At 30.5% G+C, this 24,833-nt stretch overlaps 1 protein-coding gene across 3 annotated transcripts in view; it reads left to right on the forward strand.

Annotated features, from left to right (window-relative positions):
- The window catches only part of LOC126743869 (aurora kinase A-B-like), a 32,602-nt gene extending 9,712 nt beyond the window's left edge, over positions 1–22,890 (forward strand). For 2 of the 3 annotated variants that reach the window (XM_050451119.1, XM_050451112.1), the window contains 3 exons: positions 5,626–5,865; positions 5,918–6,177; positions 22,205–22,890. In XM_050451119.1, the coding sequence (XP_050307076.1) occupies positions 5,626–5,865; positions 5,918–6,177; positions 22,205–22,489 (785 nt within the window). In that variant the 3' untranslated portion in view covers positions 22,490–22,890. The remainder of the gene's footprint in view (positions 1–5,625; positions 5,866–5,917; positions 6,178–22,204) is intronic. The other variant, XM_050451129.1, reaches the window with a different exon arrangement.
- Positions 22,891–24,833: the final 1,943 nt, after the last annotated feature.

A 24,833-nucleotide genomic window follows, 5' to 3' on the forward strand; every position in this document is an offset into this window, starting at 1 on the left:
TAGAGCTTCATTGATATTCAGATTATTCAGCATCAAATTCCAATCAATCATAGCAGTGTAGAGATTAAGACCTATATAATCTGGTCATTTAAAATTATAGTTTTCATATTCACTTTCCATATTCACTTTTCATATTCACACTCTATACAAAGAACTTCATTTTGATTAAGTTAAAAATTAAATATAATTGAAGGATGATATTTATCACAGGGCAGTAGAGAGTTATCCCTAAAAGTAACCATAATATCAGAGTCATCAGTCAAAACAAGATTGAGCAAAGATCCAAAAGCATTTTTACGTAATTTTTTTGAAATAGGTTGAGAAATTCAAAATGGTCAACTAAAGAACAGAATTAGAGGGTATTGTCCTACAATAATACCATAGTCGTCATTGTTCCATGCAATACTGGGTAAATTGAAACCTCAACATATAATGATTTTATCATAGTCAGCAATAATAATAGCTTCTTCCAAGGAGTTGCAAACAGAGCTTCATAGAGCTCTGCAGGTGATTTTGGTAGAAATTATACTGATCCAAAAAGTACTTTTAAGCCATAGTATGAGGTGGTAATAAAAAGATGGTCAACAGCAATATAGCTGGTCTGAGTTTTTCTGGCAGTTAAAAAGCTTTAACCAGAACATTTTCTCTATGCTCATGAAAACTTGTAGCACTTGAGCGGTCACATCTAAAGACACTGTAGTCTCTAAAGCCCAACTCCCCATAACTAATGTCACTATTAAGCCATGTTGCAGGAAATAAGACTATATGATAGTTATTGATAGGTATAGAGCAGGCAAGTTCAGCAAGTTTTGTTTTCAGGCCTCTTACATTCTGGTGATAAGCTGTTAATTGTGAAATCTGCGTTGGCGTCCTGGATGAACATTTCTATTAGTAATATTCCTGTTAAAGTTAAAGTGTCCCCTTCTGGAAGTAAAATTTCTTTGGCTTTGAGGATGACGACTGGAAAGGCTTCGGTAGAAAATAAATGCTTTCACGCTAATATTCGTTGGTAGGATCTCTTTTCAAACAATGAAAGCCTATGTGTAGGGTACTTAATATTACATGTGCGAGTATTAAACCTATGATAAACAGAAGTAGGAAACTTATCTCTATTTTTAAATAAAAACATCACTGCTTCAAATATATACAATGCATATACAATAAGTATTCTCTTAGATCTAAAAATACCTCTACATGATTCCAAGTATTGCATCCCAAACATTTTTCTAATTACCCTCTTTTGAATGACAAATATACTTTGTATCTTAGAGTTGGCCGCCCAAAAAATAATGATAACCAGCTGAAGACTTAAAGTTTGCAAAATACAAGGCTCTTCCAGCCCATTTATTTAAATATATTAGAACTGTACGGAAACAAAACAAACTATTTAGCTTAATTTGTAAATATTCAATGTGATCTGAAAAGTCTAAGAATCTATCAATATGTACACCCAGAAATTTAGTTGATGCCTGCAATTCAACCTGAATATTGTTGAAGTTTACTTCTTTTGGGGTTACCTCCTTGTTTTGTTTTAAAAATTAGAACGTGCGTTTTTTGTTCATTCAATATAAGCTTATTTTTATTAAACCAATCTTTGGTTTTTTAAACAGTAGATCTCCATTCAGACGTAGCTCAGAGATGTTCGAAGACGCCATTAATAAATTTGTGTCATCTGCAAATATTGTTACGGTATTGCTTACTGTTTGACGATTATTAATAATTTCCAAAGGCAAGTCATTTATAAAGACAATGAACAAAAAAGGCCCCAAAATACTCCCTTGTGGTATACATATTTCATTAGCCTGAATTTCTGATCTGCTGCTTTCTACCACTACTTGTTGGACTCTATTATTGAGATAAGAAGTGAACCATTTTAAGGAATTATTTCTAACCCCATATAACTGTAATTTTTTTATTAATAAATTTCTCTCTAAACTGTTATATGCCTTTGAAAGGTCTAAAAATATTCCCAATGAAAGCTTTCCTTCCTCCAAATTTCTCAAAACTGTGCAAGTGAACTGAAATATGGTAGTTTGTGTAGATCTACCCTCAAGATATCCATGTTTATTGTCAGATAAAATATTGCACTCTTTTAGAAAACTGAGAAGCTCATTGCAACTCAAACAGCTTTGAAAAACTTGGAAGTAGGCTGATTGGTCTATAATTGTCAAATTCATTAGGATCGCCCTTTTTTTTGTAGATTGCTTAATTAATGCACTTTTTAATTGATCTGGGAAAACTCTATGCTTTAATGAATAGTTCAAAATATGGCAAAAAACTTCAGATATGGTTGGAATGCAAACCTTGACAATACTTTCTGGTATATCATCATTTCCACAGCCTTATTTATTTTTTACTTTTTTAAGAATACTTAAAAGTTTGCTTGGGCTTATGGGCTTTAACAAGAAGCTTCTAGGGTTGGCTGCTATATTCGTTTGCCATGTTGATTGTTTTAAATCTTTTAAGAGATTAGGTACTATTTTAAGCAAAAAATTGTTGTAATCATTGGCAGCTTGCCCAGTGATAGACTGTTCTTGATTTATGACTTTCCCAGAAACTTCTTTGTATATAGTCCACATACATTTATTTTTATTATCTGACGTCTTTATCTAATTTTCATATTTTTCAGAATTTGTTGACTGTTTTCATGAATCTGAGTTAAATAATACATCCAGGAAATTGCCTGCTCAATTTTTACAAATCGTTTTAAGTTTGCAGCTAATCCAAGACATATTACGCGCCTAAGCAATAATTTAAATTTCCAATTCCCTCCAGCGCTCTAATTCATAAATCAATCTTTTACGAGGGAATTAAAATCTTTAATCATAGTTTCCAACTGGTATATACTTTTAGGAAAATTTATGTTTGGTTGTTTTATTTGTTAGTTTTGTGTCTAATATCTTAAGTGTATATTAAGTAATTAGTTTAGGTACTCGAGCCTTGTTTATGACAAGCATATTTTGATTTGATTGATTTTGATACAAATATACCTCTTCCATTTAACTGCCACTATTAAAAGTTCCTATATTATGCCATTAAAAATATAATATTCTCTGCCAACTGAACTCAAAAGAACAAATCCAAAAAAAAGAAAAAAAAAAGAAAATCCAAAATCCTTTAAAGTGAAATTTGTAGATTTCCTTTGCAAAACCCAATTTCAATTCAATAAATTGGTCTAAAGTCCAACACAGACAACAAAACAAACTAAAGACAACAAAATGTCCACTTCTTGATAGTATCTAATATTTATAACATGTTTTACTCGTGTGCCTTGTGTGTTTTTTTTTTTTTATTATGTTTTTGTCCATTATATTAACGACTTTGCTTAAGTACACCGTTATTGTGCATTTGCCATCATTCCACTCAAAAGGAAGACATAACTCTACAATGTATAAACATATTCACAATTCAAATTTAAAAATGCTTTATTATGTGAAGAATCCAATGGCGTGTTTTCACAAAGCTAAGAAAAAATATTTATAAAAAATAAATAAACAATACATTATAACCAAAGAAAATAAATAGAGGAAAACTAGACTATAAAAAACAAATTAAAAAAATAGGCAATAAAATAATAATGAAGCTATACAAGAATTCAAGTAAAAGTTATTAAACATTTCAAAGCAGTTTAATATAAATATAAATCAATGGATTTTACATTACATCACATTTTAACATTAGAAAAAGTAGAACGATGAATCATATCACTACAAAAATCCTCACGGAACAATATGCCTTACCTATCAACAGTTTTTTAGGTAACTGTTGCTTTCTATATTTTTATTTTCCAGAGGTAAAAAATGGTTATACATTTTTATCCCTTCATAACACTGACTGGTTAAGTTAGCTGTGTATAAGGCATAACAAAGTGTGTAAGTAAGGAATTATGAGAAAAATTACGTCTTTAGTTGGCCTTTGGCACGTCTTTTAATAAAAAAAAATATTGCGGTCTCTTATGGGTTTCGCCGTTTCGCCGAATTGTCGGCAAAATAAAACAGTTCGTTTAGAAACGTACTAGGAACTGAAATTTAATATTTCTTTATATATATAAATTGAATATGTTTTTTTTTTAATTATTATTGGTTATTAAATAATTGAATCCCACATATATATTGTTTAATATTATACTTACTGAGAACTTACAAGATAATATGATTTTAAGATATTAAATACTAGCTTGTGGCTATTACACCATTCCATTATTTATTGTTGTCTATTGATTCAAATGTTCAATTAATACAAGATGACTTGCATAGACTTTGTGACTGGTGCAATCTTAAGGGTTTAGAAGCTTAGATTAAAGTGTTCTGAAGTATTATTCAATAACTTTTGGAAGGATTCGCAGTCTTACATTATGTGATTATACTACAGATTTCACTATTTTAAAAAACGTGGCGGAATTTAGGGATCTCCGAGTAATTTTCGATTCTAAGTTGCATTTGCGTCTCATATTGAAAAGTTAGTTCAGAAAGCGTATAAAAATTTAGGATTTATAACTAGATGCAGAGAAGACTTCTCATGCTCTGTCTATAAAGTTCTGTTCTATTCGTTAGTCCGTTGTAGTTCGGAGTATGCTGGTTCTGTATGGTCTAATCACATATTGAAAATAGTGAGAAAGTCCAAAATAAATTCTTAAGAATTGTTCTTTTAAACTGAAGGTTCCATTAGCTAATGGTCACACTGATTACAAATTAGTAATGTCAGTTCTCTCTTTGGACCTACTTGAGTTAAGGGGTAATAATTCAGACTTGTATTTTATTTTTAAATTAATATGCATGACTGATGATCTGTGATTATCTTTTAAATAGGCTGAATTTACTAAACTTAAAAAACTCATGTATGATCGAAGGATGATATTTCTGACTCTATGTAGATTTTGATAGTAGTTCTTATGGACAGCACAATCCTATAACTAGAATGCAACATTGTTTTGATAGGTATAGTCTTGACTAGCACATTTCTTTTAGCAGTTTTAGAAGTTCTCTCAAATTTATTAGTGACTTGACTCAACAATGACAGATTGTAACATTGATCATGTCTTATCCACCTTAAGTTGTATTAATATTAGTATCTTTGTATTATTTTATTTTTGTAAAATTGGTGGATACCATTAATAAACAAATAAATATTACCGCAATAAAACAATCAATGCTTTCCAAGTATTATTGCCTATTCCTAGACATAGTATGATCCACTATGCTGCTAGGTCATTAATTTAAATAAGAAACCAAACCAAATCAAGCACTGAGCCTTGACGAATTCATCATCAAGACCTGATGAGTTTTTATTTTTTATTTATCTGAATATATTTTTTGATTCATCCTACTATAAAATAGGCTAAAGAAATCAGATCCATCAACCTGACCAATGTTAGTGCCTTTCAATTCATTGACTACATGCCAAATTGCCTTTGATTTGTTTCTTAATTTATTAATTTTACCATTATAATAGTTCCCTTTTTCAAAATAAGTTGGTAATTAAATATAGCAGGATACTACTCGGCCTTATAAATTACGTTTTAATTTCTGTTTCATTATATTTTCAAGGATACTTACATGTACCTTAAGTATAGTCTTGTAGTTAGTTATGTAGTATTATAGCCTTCTATTAGCCATTTTCTTTCAGGTAAGCCATTAGGAAAGGGCAAATTTGGCAATGTATATTTAGCTAGGGAAAAAAAATCGAAATTTCTTATAGCAATAAAAGTTCTATTTAAAAGCTGCATTAAAGAATTTAACAATGAACACCAAGTCAGACGAGAGGTGGAAATTCAGAGCCACTTGAGACATCCCAATATTTTAAGGATGTATGGCTACTTTCATGATGAGACCAGAGTATATCTAATATTAGAATATGCACCAAAAGGTATAATATTTTTTTTCTTTTGTACAACATTAAAATATTAAAATTATTTTAGGAGCTGTTTACGCAGCTCTAATGAAACTACCAGACAAACGTTTTTCTGAGGATGTTTCCGCAAATTACATAGCACAGATTGCAGATGCCCTAAGATACTGTCACACCAGAAAAGTTATTCACCGAGATATTAAACCGGAAAATCTGTTGCTTGGCGCTAATGGAGAAATTAAAATAGCAGATTTTGGATGGTCTGTACATGCTCCCAGCTCAAGGAGAACTACTTTATGTGGTACATTGGATTATTTACCGCCAGAAATGGTAAGAGCAACACATAACGATGAACTGTATAACAAGATTGAATTACTAACAAAGGATTTAAATTTGTTATCACCATTATAGATTGTTTCCTGAATGATTTACTAACAGTAATAATAAATATGTTACATGTTTCGCTTAAAATAAGGCATCATCAGACCTTATAAACTAGTATGTACCTTCGGGACATGACAATATTTTGAGGCCGAGACTTAGTGCTTTTAATTTATCTCCAATTTTTTGGGTTTGCTTGAGGGTTTTCTTGAAAGCATATTAATGAAAAATATGTCATCACTGGTAACTTTAATGTTAGGTTTCATTTTGACTGCAGTCAGTCTCAAAGGGTTCTTCACCTTTTTTCAAGTTTTGGACTACATATTGCTGTAAATGATGCTACAAGCGGGTTAATTGTCTGGACAATGTCTTCACAAATATTTCTATCCAGAATTTAATTTGAAAATATGTGACGTCTCTTGGTCAGATCATTTGGGAATTGCTTTTCAATTCGAGGTAGGTAGCCACAGAGTGGGTAATGCTATTCATTTCTGTTATGGACCCATCACGGATTGGGCTTATTTAATTTTTACCATATGGTTGAGGCTTTTACCTGGGCAAATATAGTCATTGACGATAATGTGAACTTGTCTTTTAATTGCTTTGTCAACTCCATTATTGTTGCATACATGAACTGTTTCCCATTGAAATCTAAGTAAGTTAGTACTGCCATACGGTCAGCGGCATCAAAATGGTTTGATGATTCTCTCAAAGATATAAAGAACATGCTTTGTTTCTTAAGACAGGTGAACAAACTTCGCGCAAACTTAGTTACCTCTGAAACTGTACGCACTTACCGAAGTAGACACCGTAGGAAAATCCGAGTTAAAAAGGTTGATTTAAATGATAAATTTATTAATCAGGCAAGTAATCGGTCCCAAGCTATGTGGAAAGTGATAAAGTCGCTTAACTCTTATGTTAAGGAAACCCAGCCCGACCAAATCAATGCCTGCCTCTTTAATGAATCATTTGTTAATATTTCTACTAAACTGAAAGAGTCGCTTCCCTCGGCTCATCACGATTATTTGACATTAAAAGAAGTCGTCCATACTCTCAAAGAGACCTTGATATAAATAATTCAAAAGACAACAACACAAAGTCTCAGTCAAATTTTTTGGGACCAAGACTTTGTGTTGTTGTTTTTTGATTTATTATTTGACAAGCAGTTGTGGACAAGGCTTTTTTTTACTTAGGATGATTAAGTTCGTTAAGTGATTGATGGTTTGAAAAAGTTTTGAAAGTAAGGATCCTTTTGATCTAAATAAACACTAGACTCATAAAAAACTTGATTTTAATACCACTAACCCAGTTAATGAATTTTGTAATTTCCTCAGTAGATTTTCCTAATTGCCTTAAAACTGCCAAGGTAACTCCCATTGATAAAAAGGGGCCTAAGAAAAACAGCACGGCTTTAGCAAATCGCATTCAAGCAGCTTGGCAGTTATGGATTTGTGTGAGAAGGTGCTTAAGGGCTTTGAGGGTGGTTTACACTCTAATGCCACATTTTATAATTTATCGAGAGCCTCACAAGGTTCCGTTCTGGCGCCTATTTTATTCTTGGTTTACGTCAACGAGCTGGCTATTTGCTATACTGGCTCTGTATTTTATCTCTATGGGGATGACAACTTCTTTAATTGCTGATGCTGGTGAAGCGAATATTTCTTTCATATCTCAAGAGTCATGTGCTACCTTGAAAGACCCAGCTGTTTCGAACATTAGGTTTGAACGAAACCAAAACTTGACTAGTAATCCGAAAAATTTTTGGAAGTTCGTTAATAAGAAAAGAGCATCTAACATTGTACCAAGGGAAATGTTTTTAGATAATAAAAATTAGTGCCAAAATAATTTGTTGGATTTGAATATTAATAAATGCTTCCAAATTTCATTTCATAGGAAAAAAAGTAGGATACCATCATTTTACACAATTAACGGCCAGAAACTTCAATTAAAGGATGTTGCTAAGGATTTAGGAATACTGTTTGACACGAAATTAAACTTCTGCAATCATATAGACCAAATAGTAGTAAAAGCTAATAGAATGTTGGGTTTTACGCCTAGAAATTGTGAGGGGTTATCATTGCAAGCTGTCAAATCTGTATATGTGGGATTGGTACGATCACAGCTTGAGTATGGCTCAATTATCTGGACTCCCCAGTATAATGTCTATAAGTCATTACTGGAGAGTGTGCAAAACAAATTTTTAAGATATTATAACTACATGTTTAATTTAGATCTTATTGCTAATCATGATTATTCCTAAATATTGAATTATGTTAAAGATTTGTCTTTGGATAAAAGAAGAACAATGTTTGACATCTGTTTTATCTATAAGTTGTTGAATGGTATTACATCCTGTCCGGATTTACTTTCCCAAGTTAAATTTTCTATTCCTCAGAGACCACTTAGACAAAATAATTCATTTCATATTGGGTTCCATAGAACCAATTATGGTAAAAACCCTTTTCGGAGAGATCTCTAGATTTTTTGGATCGGGAGGAGAGGCTAGATGTTTTTACCAATTTATATGGGTCTTTTAAGGGTAGTTTAATGAAAATTTTGAATACTTAGTATTGTTCAATTAATATTTTTAATTAATATGTTGTTTGATGGGTAAACCAAGTGAGAATTTATGTTCCTAATCTATTAGTTAATACAAAGATATTTTTTTTTGTTTATTTACTTTAGAGTCTTTTTTTTTAGTTAAGTACTTTAACTCTTAATAGTTTAAGTAAGGATTATTAATTATTGACATAACTGTATTTTATAATTTATTTTTTTTGTAATGGAGGTTTCCCGTTTATTAAATTAAAAAAAAAAAAAAAACTATAAGTGTTGTAAATCCCTCTTCAGGAAATTGAAATGTTCACTCTTTATTCTAGTGAGCCTATCATACATATGTTAGGGAAAATATGACTAAGTATGCGCAGGGCGCCCGTGTGCGGGACGTTGCAGAACTATGCGCTAAAATTTTTTGGAATGCCACACTCTGTTTTACATTTATTTTGATATTTTGCTTTTATAAATTTTATATTTATTTTCCAGTTATAAAAAAAAAAACTTTTTTTATTTTATTATAAAACAACAGATATTTTTAAAATTTTATTTTTATTGAAAACAATAATTAATAAATAATTAATTAATAACAAAAAAAACATATGTAATCCTTCACGTAAAACTAGAACTTTTATTAGGTTAAATGTTAAATATAGGTGTTTTTCTTGAATTAACGGCCGCAAATTCTTTTATAAATTCATCAAAATCGATTTTGTCAACCATCTGTTCTATATCTAATATTGCTAGCACAGCTCGTGACGCATATTTGATGGAACATTTTTTTTACTATTTTTACTTTTGAAAATGACTTTTCCCCAGAAGCCACAGATACTGGTAAAGTTAAGAGTATTCTTAAGGAAATTATAACATTTGGCAGATATGAGGTTAAATTGTGTTCAAATATATATTGCAATGTATCCAGAGGATTTGAAGAATGAGGAATTGAAAATAACTTTAAAACTTTAATTTCTTTCGTTAACCAAAACCGCATCAGTAAGCTTCTGTTGTAGAGCTTGACAGTTCTTTAGATCATCATCACATAATGTAAAAATATTACTAAAAAAAAACAAAAACATTGTGACAATTAGAGATCATATCAAATCTACTATTTAGAGAACTTAGTAGTTGATCAATTATTCTCAAAAAAAAAATTAACTTTAAACGCGGTTTCGGGATTTTGAGGTGCTTCATCCCTATGTTCATAATCAAAAAACTTTGGTTTATATTTTCATCTAGTAGTATTGATTGCGGGAAAATCTTCTCTGCCCTATCTCAAGATCGGCGGCTAATTTTGCCGTTTGAGCAATTATTTGCCCAAAGAAATTATCACTTCTATAATTTTTGAAATGATCGACTAAATTCTTTAAATAATTTTGACATACTTTAATGTCAATTTTTACACTTTGCATCATTTTGCTTACAATAATAATCTGAAGTAAAACATCATACCAAATAATTACACTACAAATAAATTTAGATATTTAGATATTTAATAGCAAAGAACTTAGCTTAGCTTTATGCCTACTTTCTATGTTAAAAGTATCGTTATCCGCTATTTCTAAGACTCTCACAAATTTTAATTAAATTAAATTTTAATGGTTTTATAGCATCTACTCTACTTGACCATCTACTCTTAAGTATCACTTAGGGGTTTTAGATTTAATGCAGGTAAATTTTTTTTTAATAATATCCCACCCTTTTTGTGGACGAAGAGAAAAAACGTAGTACTATATTAAGAAAGTTTACTGTTTCATTTGATACCTTAGCAGCATCATTTACTGCTAAATTTAAGCTATGTGCAGGGCATGGCACAAAAAAAGCTCTAGGATTAACGTCCGGTATACGTTTTTGTAAGCCAATATGCTTTCTACGCATAATGGCACCGTTATCATACTTGACCGCTTTAATATCTAAATTTAAATTTTGTAAACTTTCAACTACAAAATTAAATAGTCCTTTTCATGTAGAATCGAATACTGGGCTAAAAAACTCTTTTGTATCTGACCTTTTTTACAATCTTGATTTAATACCAGATAACGCAAAACAAGGCTTATTTGTTCTGTGTGACTTGTATCTGGGGTACAGTCTATAATTACTGAATAATATAACTGAATTGTGTAACATATTTAAAATATTATTTTCTACTTTAAAAGATATTAATTGTACAATTTCGTTTTGAATTTGGTAGCCTAAATAATGAGTTTTTTTTAAAGAATTTTCCTGGGAGCTCTGCACTCTACTAAGATGTTCTCTCATCACAGGATCAAATGAGGAAATCATCTCGACAGCCTTAAGAAAATTTTCGTTATCAGGTTGGAAAAGTATTTTAAAAGAACCCTGAAATGCTAGACATGGTCGGGACATAAATTTTACGACTGCAAGAATTCTTTCCAGAACATCATGCCAATATTTTTTTTCGGTTTCTAAAACCCGTAAATGATGATCGTTTACAGTAATAGATAATTTTAATATTTTTTTCAAACTCTTCTATGTATTCATATGAATATTATGTGAAATTGATCTTTCATAGCCAACAATAAGTGTTGCCAATCAGAAAAACTATTGATAGTTTTACCGAAAACCTTACAACAAAAGCAAAATTTGAAGTTTTTTGAAACTGAATAAATAAGCCAAATTCTCTCTGTTGTTTCACCATTTTCCAGTTTTCCGACAAAATACATAATTGAAAATTTTCTTTTGTTTCGATTTGTAAGAAATTGATAATTGCATCCTATCAAAGGAGGTCCTCGCTCAACCAACCTTTTGACTTCCTCGTTGTTCATGGTTCTAGGCTACATACCAGGATCCTCTGATAGAAGAATGGTACTTGTCATCTCAGGGCCCATTTCAGTCAAGGCTTCGGTTTCATCTTCACTTGTAGTCTTTATTGTTGAGTCGGTGGGTTCGACCGATTCTACGTTTTCACTGATAGTTGATGTACTTGTAGATGGTTCAAGTGCAGGAACAGGTAAAGCAGCGATCACTTCAGAACATTGATTCTCTAAAGTTTATGTTTCTGCATTGGAAACTAGAGTTTTCGCCAAGAAATCTTTTATTTTGCCAGCCATCTTCTGCTGTTTTTGGGCTCTAACTTGTTTTTGCTTCCGAAATTTTGCGCCAGAAGGTCGTTTTCCTATGGTTCCTAGAATTAAGCAAGTGAAGCTAATATAAGTTAATATGCTAGATCAATATAAAATTTTATTAAAATGTACTAGGCTCAGAAAATATTTAAAAAAGAAACATAGTGAGATCGTTGGATGATAGACGAATAAAATATTTTGACAGTTTTGGCACTACTTTGGCTACGCCGGAAAGAGATGTCAACTTCGGTAATTTGAATGAAACATCCTGTATATTATTACCTATTATAAAGTACCGCGTAAAAGTCTAATCACCTGAATTTTTGTATATTTAATATCCTTACAGATTTAAAAAAAAAACATTTTTATTTCAAAAATTACATTAGCATTTTTTTTCTATAATCAAGACATTTATTATTTTAACTTGAATTATTATAGGCAATGATTTCGCATAACAAAATTTGTATAATATTTTATTTAATTTTTAAAAGCTATATTATTTGAAATAATGAAAATTAAAATATCCCAAAAGCCATTAAATCTTAAGACATTATCCTCGAATCTAACTATTGTAATAAAACTAATTTAAAAATTGGATTTGTTCAGTTATAAATATTATTTTTTGTATGATATAATGTAATACTTACCCCTTAATTTATTCACACCCTATGCTGAATCAGCTTACTTGTAAATAAATACTGTTTACCAGCTAATTTTAAGTGGTGCTTGTAAATAATAATGTTTTTATAATGATGATGATAATAATCGCCTTAATATTCGTAAATAACATGTGTAAGCTTAGAACATTGACACAAATTCAAATACACTAGAATAAACATTGGCTGCTTTGGATTGAGTGCAACATCTACACAGGGGGCAGAGGGTATATTTTGTTAATAAACATGCTTAGTATTCCATGTTGCCAGAAATTACTCAATTTTAACACAAGAAAATAAAGTGATGTAATACATTATTATAATTAGCAGAAATTGAGTTGCATTCTTTAATATAAAGCAAAACAAAGTAAAACTCGTTTAATAACCAAAACTATTTTGTACTATATTTACACTAACCACTAATAATAATTAATAATTTTAATTTGGATTCTTTAAATCACTTAATTGTTACACTGACGGCAACGCTGTAGATTCTGCCCAGAAATATTCTATAATAAAGGTATTTGGCAATTGCGCTCGTTGTTTACTTTTGGATGGTGCATCTTTCGTACAATATTAGTATTAAAAAAATGTTTTGAGTGGTTTCAGTGCGTTTTTTAAATTAATCTGAAGACGAAAAACTTTTTTTCTGAAAAATATTAAGAAGTCTGTAGTGAGTGACATATATTGGAAAAATGGAAATTCAAATCGTTCCTTTCACAGGCGAGTTAGGTGTCATCCTTCTAGGTTATCATATTATAGAAGACGGAATATTTGTGAAGTATCTATTAAGTATTGGATACCAAAATATTAATAAAAATGTGTAATTATATATTATTATAATTTTTAAAATTTATGGCTTATTCGAACCCAAAGTGCCGCGACAAACTAAGGTTTTTTTGTAAAAATTAATTAAAAGGTTAACTTCCAAAGGATTTGAATTAAACTTTGTTCTGTAATATATAATAAATATCTAAACGGATTTGAGATGGTTGCAAACCTCTACAAACGAACATTTTTTGGTTAAAAATTATTGAGTTAGATGTTGATAAACGACTATAACTGCCAAAGGATATGGATAAAACTTATCCTTATGGCCGTTAGGAGTTACATAGCCCTTTATATTATTTTTTAACATCTAACAATTTAATATTTTTTTACCAAAAAACTTTTGTTTGTCCAGAGAACTCCTTTGGGAGCTCCGAAAAAGGCTCCCAAAGGAGCTTCCTTTGGGAGGAGCCTTTTTAATTTCTTTAACATTCGACTTTTTAAGTAATTTTTACAAAAAAACTTTAGTTTGTAGAGGTTCATAACCACTATAAGTCTATTTAGTTATTACTTTCAATTATTTCAATTAAATAACAGCGGGCGCGGACTATAAATAGGTTGGAGCGTTTTAGAAGCCTTTTTTGTTTCTTAAACATTCGACTTTTTAAGTAATTTTCACAAAAAAAACTTTAGTTTGTAGAGGTTTATAACCATTATAAATTGATTTAGCTATTAATTGTTAATATCTGAACAAACAAATATTAAATTTCAATGGAATTTCAATTATATCAATTAAATAACAGGCGGACGCGGACTATAAATAGGTTGCTGGCAAACGACATATGCTGCGTTCTAGGTTTTGGTTGCTGGATATCGGCGCTAGCTTCACAGATATGAAAAAATATGTAGAAAAACAACACAAAGTGGCAACATCGGATACGTGCATTGTAAACCTAGAGGTATTCTACGTTGCCAAGTTGCTTTTTTTCATTAACTTTATTGTCAGTAATTTTTTTTTTATTCTGAAAAATTTGTTGATTACTCTTAAAGTATATATTATAACGAAACTTTTAAAGAGTACATTTTTTTATCTGTTATAAAAATACAACACATTAAAAAAATATGTAGTGTGTAAGTATACTCTGGATGATGATTTCATAACTTATAATGGGATTTTCTAAGGAAAAAAAAACGTTAAAAAAATTTATATAGTATTAGGGAGAGGGAAACAAAATAGTTTCTGTTTCTAATATTTGTTTTTGCTTGCCCTCTCATCCTCTAGCCACCACAACTTTAGAATGAATGGCAAGCCCGTGCTTATCTGAAAGGCCTTAAAAAATGCTTTTCAATGGTTCCCTACAAAGCTACCGATGTCATGGTTTTTTATTTATGAATTGTTTTACTTAATTTCAAATTAAAAAATGATTAAAAACGCAACAACGGAGGTTTCGTTCGAATAAAGGTGATAAAAAGGGTAGTTTCCTCTAGTATAGATCACAAGAATGTATTAGACGTGGATGCAATGTTGCCAAGCTGCTAAGGTATGAAATTCTTAAAAATCTAGTAAAACATGTATGTATGATAAGATGTGGTTATTTTGGTAAATAATTTTAATTTCAAATATTATAAACTTTTCCAATGGATATTTATAGTGTCTGTTTAGTTCTGATAAATTCCTGATAAATACTGTCATGCCGTAGTATAAAATGTTAATGAATATTTTCTGTACATTGAATTAAAGATTTTGTTTTTTTCGTTATTATGGCTTATATTTTACACGTATTTACATTGTTTAAAATTTCTTAATTGACTCAACTGCATAGCTCCCCGATTCCTATATAAGATTACTGTAGGTATTAATCGATCATAGTTAGATAAGACTTTCAATATTTTATTTTGAAGAGCGTGTGAGATAGTATTTTCTAAATTGATTTTTGCTATATGTGACGTAATATCCAATAAAATAAGTAATGAATTCATCACAACAATACAGATTTTACTTAAATCAAAGGTAATTGTTTAGATATTTTTAGACATTTAGACAAAATGTATATTAAACTATATCATAGTGAAAATAGTATAACATTTTTATATAAATGCAAAAATAATAATTTAATACCAAAATGTTTAAGATTACACCCAAAATCATACAAAAATAATAAAATACATAAAATCTTAGAAAGAGCAAGCGTTATTTAGAGGAATAATTCAATTTTATAGATATAATAAATTTAATTTAAATATTGAAATACAAAAATTAAAAAATAACTTATTTAATTTAGTTAATCAAAATGATTTCAATCATATATGTATGCTTCTGTATAAATAAGAGTTATTTAAATAGGTTTCAAAAACAAAAACAAATTCACATAAATAAAATAAATCTACTTTATAATGAAAATATAAATCAAGAACTTTTAAACACAAATAATTATGATTTTATAAATAAAACTGTTATTAATTTGTCAGATAGACTTTTATCTGATACAGAAAAACTTGTTCTTTCAATATTAATACTAAAGTTTAATTGGTGATTAAACAAAATTTAAACTCTTTAAAATGAAAAGTTTTAAAGACACTTAAATCCGATAACACTATTTTAACTTCTTTTAAATATTAACACTTATGAAAATAAATTAAATTTATTAATTAGTGATGGTAATTATTCTAAATTATCTAAAGATCCTACAGAAAAAATTGAAAGACAAATTTATAATTTACTTAAAAAACATCAAAACCAATTTTAAATATTAAATAAATTAAAATTTTCTGATAAATTAACTTCACATAATAGTAAAATACCACATTTTTATGGTTTACCAAAAATACATAAAATACATTTTTCTTTAAGATGATAGTAACATAAATTCACCTACTCACCCTCTTGCAAAATATCTTTTAAATATCTTAACTCCATACACTAATAATTCTGATTCTTACATTAAAAATTCTCAACACTTTTAAAAAAAACTTTCCACAATTTCTTTTAACCCTCATGATCTATTGGTAAGTTTTGATGTTGTCTTTTTACTAATGTTCTCGTTGTCAAAACTTTAAATATTATTAAAAATAAATTATAAAATTATAATAAATTTAGCAGATCGTACAACACTAAGCGTTAGTACAATTTTAGAACTTTTAACCTATTGTGTAAAAACTACTTATTTCCAATACAATAATGAATTTTATCAATAAAACTTTGGTATGGCTATGGGTTCTCCTCTTTCACCAATTTTAAGTAATAAATTTATGGAAAATTTTCCTCGAACTTAAGCTAATTGAAACAATATTACGTTCTTGAATTTCCGAATCTATTTCATTAATATACTTTCACATACTCTACAAACGTAGCTATTTAACGTTTTAACTATATGCCTCTGTCACTTCGCCTCCTCCAGCCAACAACGTTTAAATTGAACTAACATTGGCTTGTGATTGTGACTAAATTATTTATGATTACCATTGTTTCTATGGGTCATTACTACCTTCATTCAGAAACTCGAGTTAAGAGTCGAATATGTAAAGCCTTGTAACTCATATATAAGCTGCATTTTCTATAGCAGATAAGTTTAAATTGTTTTATGCACATAATACATGGGTATATTCCATTTAGAAAATGGGAATTTTATCAATTTCCTGCATAAAAGTTAACAAACAAGTATATACAGGGTGTCTCACGACGAATAGACGCGATCGATATTTCGGAAACTAATTTTTCAAAAATTTTGAAAATTTGGCAACATGGCACTGTCGAGGGGGGCTACACAACTAAAATATTTTGACAGTTGTGACGTTTCCGGTTATACCGGAAGTAGGTGTCAACTTCGTTATTTTAAATGGAACACCCTGTATATTTTTACTTTTTTGGCTTTTACGTGAAATTCTAAGTATATTTTGTGTATAATGTCCTATACCTAAGTGTAACCGTTTTTGACATATTTTTAATTTCATGTGAAAAACTATGTTTATAAGCCCTAACATAATTACCGAGTAATCGGTAATTATGTTAGGGCGGTTGTCATAGTAACCGCTAGAAGCGGCAGTAACCGTCATGCCCAACTAATCAACAATCCTTGAGCCGTGTTATTATACGGCTTTTAATATTAGGCCAAATTTAAACTGCCAATATTTCGGAAACTATCAATTTTTGGACTAGATAACCTTATACAAAGTTAACCTTATTTTTAATTATCTTAATGAAAAAATTATAAAAATAGAGGGTTTCCATTTAAAAAAATTGACTTTTAATGATTTTTTCATTTTAATTTTTAATCCTAGTTTTTGACCACCCTGTATCTTTTTTTTAGCCAAATTTTAAAATAGTCTTTTAAAGTGGTCCTTCCTCTAAAATAAAACCAAAACTAACCAATAAATAAAAGCTACTAAAAGGGAGTAATCGGTAATTATGTTAGGGCTTATAAACATAGTTTTTCACATGAAATTAAAAATATGTCAAAAACGGTTACACTTAGGTATAGGACATTATACACAAAATATACTTAGAATTTCACGTAAAAGCCAAAAAAGTAAAAATATACAGGATGTTCCATTTAAAATAACGAAGTTGACACCTACTTCCGGTATAACCGGAAACGTCACAACTGTCAAAATATTTTAGTTGTGTAGCCCTCATCGACTGTGCTATGTTGCCAAATTTTCAAAATTTTTGAAAAATTAGTTTCCGAAATATCGATCGCGTCTATTCGTCGTGAGACACCCTGTATAGAGCGTATAAACCACTTCCAATTTGACTAGGCACAGATTTGTTTGCGCCTGGTTTCAGACTAATAAATAAAAATATGTTACGTTCATTTTTAAGAATTTAAAAATTGTAGCGTTTAAACAATATCTTGTAAGTAAATTTAAATACGCAAAATGGTGTATTCAAATGGTGACATCTCTGTATTGACCAATATAACAATAATCTTATTCTTTATAAGTTTTGTATTGAAGATTCCTAATTATTTTAACACACTAAAGTAAAGTGCTATCTTATGTGTCTATGGTTAGACCTAAATCGATCAATATATTGTAAATTTTTACTATGCGCGGAAGAATGTTTGAACCATTTTTGCAAATCTCTAATTTGACTTCTGCCGCTAATTTGAAAACCATCTATTTTTAACATATAATCATGTTAAAGAGGTGTCGAAATTTATCAATTGCATTTGAATTTTAGAAATCTATTATTTAATTATTATAAATTTTTCGTAATTATAAACTTGATTGGATTTTGGCTTGATTGCTATTGATTATACGGTAGCCTAATTATATATTTTTTTTAAACTAAGAAGTATTAAAAGGCTTTGTGTAGGTGTTTTAAAGCTAAATAGTTGCCGCCTTCTGGTGTTCATTATTGGAGGGGCGAGCAGGCATATTGGGCGAGAATTGCATTGGTGCTGATTAAGTTCGCTGTCTATTTCGTAAATTTCTCAGACTTTAGAGTCTTCGTTTCGGAATTTAAAATTGGTTTTAGACTATTGGCCTAATCGTCGGTGCTCTTATTAAGTATTTATTGTGTGTTAGGGCTGCCCGCGCGACTATATTGAGTTTACATCGGAAAATAGCGAAGTGCCATTAAAGTTATGGAAGCTTCTTAGACCAAGCTGCACATTCCAAAATACACATAATCTTTGGTTTTCCCAGAAAGAGAAGCTGAATTGCTACAACAAGCAGTTGAGTTGCCACAGCAGCAAGAAGCTGGTATAGCTGTTACGAGAGCCACATGGTACCCCTGGGCATTGAAAAGTAATTAACCGCCTACAGAGGCGGCTGAAAAGGATTCTTCAGTTAAGCTGCATGTTTCATACTGACTTTTATTTATTGCATAACAAAACAAATTATCGGTATTTTATTTTATTTTTTTTGGAATGCCGAACGTTGGAAAAGGACGATATTAAACTCTTCTATATTGGCGTGTAAAGTCTATTACGATAAAGTTGATACCATACCGTGTTCGACTCACTTTGCACTGACCCGGTGCGGATTGGTTTTTTGTTCGGCACTCAGTGCAATTATTTTGAAATTGCCTCATAGAGTCGGTTCTGTGTAGCTTATTAGAAAGGTACGTCAAAAAGCTTTAACATATATAAACCTTTAAAAAACGAATCGATGAACTTTACAATATATTAAATGCTTTTCTCATTAAAAAAATTCAAATATCGCAGATTTCTCTATTTAATGCTAATAATAAGCATCAAAATTTACCTAATTTGTTTAGTTTTACTTGTGTACTTGTGAGCTGAAGATTACATTGAGAAAATAATTTCTAAAATAAAATAAGACTTAGTCATGATGGTATTGATATATGGATATGCATGATGGATAAAGAGCGTTTAACAGTGTTGATAATTTTAGACTATATTAAAGCATTCGATACTTAGAACTATTATTCGCTAGAAATTGGAGTAATTTGACTTAAGTCACAATGATGTTCAGATTATTTAAAATTACTTAACAGGAGTTCCTACTGGATCAAGTTTCTAATTATTTGCATGTTAACAAAGGTGTCCATCAGGGGTCAGTCTTGACATCACTTTTATATTTCATGTAAATATGTGATTTTCATAGTTATTTAGTAAATTCTCAAGGTCGTCAATATACGAACGACACCTAAATTTATTTGTTATTTTCTAACTAATGATGGAAGATCTAATTGATTTTATGGCGTATATTAACTCTAATCTTCAAATCATGTTGATAATCAATACTTATTATCCAAATCTTATCGGCTTGTTCTTAATAATTCTAAATCTAAGTTATTGTTTGGATCTTAGCCTCTTGACAAATTTTAAATTGGAGAGATGATTTTGACTGTATCTGCGTGTAAAGAACATTTTGAAATTTGAATTAACAAAAAATTGATCATTACAAAAAAATTTTCTCCGGTCTTTAAAGAGCTTACTTAAAATTAAAACTATTTTCTATACCAACGTTATCGTTTCGACCTATATTAAGTTTGGATTATGCAAATTTTTTGTATCTACTTTTTTATTGTAGAAATTATATAATTGTATATTATACTCTACTGACCTGAATCAAAAGTAAAAACATATTTTGCAAGATTCAGATTTTTTGTCTTTTATGTTGCTACAATGGTAGGAAATTTGGGCATGTATTTTCTTTAGAAGCATCCAAGTGATTAAAGCTGAAACATAATAGCATGCTCGTCCAGCGAGTATGCCCTGCTGTTATGTGGGATCCTACCACAGAGCCCCGCACCAGCTCTATTGTTGATTCTAAAGTCATCTGTACACCAGACGATCCCCTTATTTAGCAGTATAGGATCATTATAGAGCCACCACTTCTCTTTGCCTGAGATGTGTATTACAAAATATTTGGTACAACAATCTAAGGTGCCACACTCATCATTAGAAGGAGAGGTAAATTTTGTACGGACTGTAGATTTGTGCGTAACCAGTCTCATAGCAGCCCGTAGCAGTAGACTACGCGCAGTCCTTAATGCATTAAATTGAAACACCAGATACAATGGCAGAAGGCACAACAGAGTCTCTAATGGTCCAGTTGACGCCAGTCGCATGAAAGCGGGTACGCTGAGACATGCAAGGCTCTTTGACTTTATCCACTTGGGACTGATTTTTTTCTTTTTCGATGTGAGAAGAGTTTTGACAATAAATAAAAAGATCCGCACTAATTAACAGAAAAGACATAACTCGTCTAAATACAAAAACATCGTGTACCTATATTGAGTAAAATATGAACTTTAAAACGCCAAATATCACCGAAATCCAGTACATTTTATACATATTATCTTATAAAGAACCAAAAAGAAATTTAATAAAAAAGATTTTTAGGAAAATTAAATATGGATTGAACCAGAGACCATTGGATCCGAAGTCCGAAGTATAGACCTTGTCACCAAACCGGGGTAATGATGTAGTATATGAGTATTTACATAACATGGGAAGTGATAAAACGATGTTAACAAGATTAAAATTTATTGGAGATTATTGAAAATGAGATTAGATTCGAAATTAAAGATATCATTGACACAATTTCATATTGGCATTCTCTTAGCTCTTATAATCTCCAGCTTTTCGAGAAGATCTATTTTTTTACCTTTCCCACACTCATGTAATATAGTACTAGATTATATGTACTAGATTTTGGTGATACTTATATTCCTACCTATCCTCAAATCCAAACAGCCTAAGAGCTTTCAGAATGGGCACTTGATTGGAGCGACTTGAACGAGGTTTGGTTTTTCGAATTCCCTTTTCGAGCTCGCTCCAGCACTGTCCAAATGCAACTTTGTATACGAGCAGTTGCTCGCCCCGAGATCATTCAAATAGAAACCGTGCAGTCCAGCCGAAATCGTCATAAAAACTATTGAATTTTTGTTAGAAACACTATACACATCGTGAAAATGACACTGATTATGAAGTGATCGATGTATTGTATGTGTTACACTACAGTGTTGCCGTTTATATAAAAAAATTGCAACAACTTTAATTTTTTAAATGGAACTTCTTATATATTTTTAGATATTTTGATTCCTTACTTCATTTTGAGCCTTTTTTAATCGTACTCCCTTATACCTCTAACTCTGTTTTTGAGAAAAAAAATTGTTTTTTGTTCAAAAACCAAAGTATAACTAATTGTTTATTTCTCAGCTCTTTCAGTTTCTAAAAAGCTAAAATTTTAAACCTTACTTTAAGAGACCATCTTGAATTACTTCCCCAAACCTGATTTTATCAGAATTAGGCAGGGTATTAACTTAATTTTTGACGACCTTAGTTTTACACTTTGCCAAGCAGTTTTTAATATATTATTAATATAATAACAACAAGTAATATACAGCTTAAATTATAGTCAAAATGTACAAAGAGCTAAACATATTTTCTTCAGTACGCATATCATCCTTCCGCAATTGGCTAACAAAACATCGTATTTTTTTAGGTAACAGGAAAAGCTCACGACGAGAAGGTCGACTTGTGGGCTCTGGGTGTCCTCTGCTATGAATTCCTAACAGGCAAACCCCCATTTGAAGCAGCAGACTACAGTCAGACTTACAGGAGGATCAGTCGAGCGATTTTCAGCTTTCCTCCGTACATTTCAGATGACGCAAAGGATCTTGTTAAAAGACTTTTAGTGGTAAAACCAGAGGCCAGACTGCCCTTAGATTTTGTGCTTCAACATCCTTGGATTGTGAATCATGTGCGTAAAGATGGAGAGAAGGCTTAGTAAGTTTCGTGATGTTTCATTTTTTTATGATCGTATACATTTTAATAGGACAATTTTTAATGCGTGATTGTACACTTTGACAGTAAGTAGTTACAAATAACATATATTATGATCTAATTGTGTTCAATGATATATTATTTAATTATTTTTAAGTGGTTTGTATTTATTTTAGTTTTTAAATTATTTGGGATATGTATAAGGGTAGTTCTTTAATCCTGTGGATGTACTGGATAGAGGTAAAAGAGTGAAGAAGGTAAGTATTTATTCAATATTTTAAAACAGTCCACAGTATTATTGAAATACCCCACACAATTTTAATTTTTTTTGTTATTATACTTATATTATAAAAATATTTTTTTTTTAGAAAAACATGAAATTTTTGTATACTATTCTACTTTAAATCTTCTGTCTATTTTGTTTAATATTCCCCAGGCCACTTAAGGCCTATTTGCCTTGCTACATAGGCTTTTTTAGAGGCAGCCGGGAGTATAATTTTCTTCTACAATATTAGGTGGTAAGTAATAGTCATTTGCATAAATGAGAAAAAAGATAGGCCCCAAAATAGAGCCTTGGGCCCATCATTTTCCGTCTTAGGAAGTGAAACTTCCGATACCTTCGCAAATGAGTTGTGTTTTTCAGATATGGTTTTATTAATGTAAGGCTACTATCATTACCTATATAAAATTGAAGCTTTTTAAGCAGATGTGGTGGTTAACATAGTCAAATACTTTTGACAGATCAAGACAACATTGTTCTCAAGAAATTTTTGAGATGGACCCTAGAGAGCCTACTATAGTTTTTTAACCAGTTGCAACCCAAACTAAGTAGCTATATGTAAAGTAAGGTAGAATTTATTAAAAAAATCCAGCAGGTAAGAATGTATGAATTATCGACCTTGCAACAAGATGAGCAAGTTAAGTACTGATCGACGAAAAGACTTTAAAAAATTAGTTCGAAAACATATAGTATGGAGTTAATAAGAGCTTAGGGTTCTAAGTGCTCAAAATATAATAATATAGCGAAATAATATATTCAACGTAGCTGTTTTGGGCCACATAACTCCTTCATTCTAAGAGATGAGGTTGCGGTGAGCAAAGAAAGGTATGACATCATATGACAATTTGTGGCGTAACTCGTGGCAGTATACTGGTTGATTGAGAGTCCTATCTATTCTTTCACGTTGTGCTTCAATGGTTTTCTGCATATGTTTGGTTTCATTAGGTCCAAGAAACTAAGCTTGAGGTTCCTTAGGCGGACGAGTGTTAAATCATCATTTGGTTGTTTGAGGCAGGTCTCTTTGGAGCGTTGTAGCTCTTCAGGATAAGGTTTTTTTGGCGAATTTCACAGTTAAATTCAGTTCCAGAATGAAGGTTCCATTTTGGGAAATATGGTCTATATTGAAGTCACAAAGTTGAACGGCACGAGTTACGAGTTGAGGTAACCATGTACTATATTGATGATTACCATTTATGTTGGTCAAATTGTTAAATTTCAACTGTTTCTAACTCGATTTGGCTAAACTTTAATAATTAAATTTCACACTGCGTCTGTTTTCATAGGCAATGGGTTCTTTGGCACAGGTATTTTTTTGAGGTTATCTGGGTTGACATGGTTCTTTGAATCCAGCAAACATTTGCTAATTTAAGAAAAGGTATTTTGTTTGAGGAAAGAGATCCATAAGGATCTGTTCCTTTCATTCTTACTTTGTAAGAATTATTTTTATTAAATGAATAGCTGTTCTTTTCTAAATCAAGCATTTCAATTATACAAACTGCTTCTTATCTTCTTTGATTATCTTTTCCATAACTATTAATGTTAAGAAGTCTAAAATATTTTTGATTTCTGGTTGAAATTAAACCTTAGCAAAGATTAAGTTATTTCAGATTGTTTTTATTTCTGAAAGTAGTTCCTAAGGACTTAGAATTGAATTGTGAAATGTATTTAGCTTTAAGAAGTTTATAGCAATTGGTAGCCTTTCGAGAATATCCACTTCGACTTTTATTATTGAGCCAAAGAGTTAATTCTCATCTTCGTTTTGTTCCATTTATAAATAAAAGTGGATTAATTTAAAAAAAAATATTTCTAAAGAAGTTTCTGTAGTCATCGCAGCGAACAGATAGTGTAATAAAAGTGAATAACGCGTATTTCGATCTACCGGTTTCCGGCCGGGTTAGACTAGCGGACTTTGCTTGTTGTTTGATTCGACTAAATAATATTTTTTATAAGTAGGTATACTAATAAGTAATGGTTTATTAAGGAATATGTTAATATGCTTTAATACTTTAATAAAAAATCTCTTGTGATACGATTGATTACCTAAGAGTAAAGCTAAGCTAATCGTTGG

This window comes from Anthonomus grandis, chromosome 1 (genome assembly GCF_022605725.1).
Source record: "Anthonomus grandis grandis chromosome 1, icAntGran1.3, whole genome shotgun sequence".
NCBI lineage: Eukaryota > Metazoa > Arthropoda > Insecta > Coleoptera > Curculionidae > Anthonomus > Anthonomus grandis.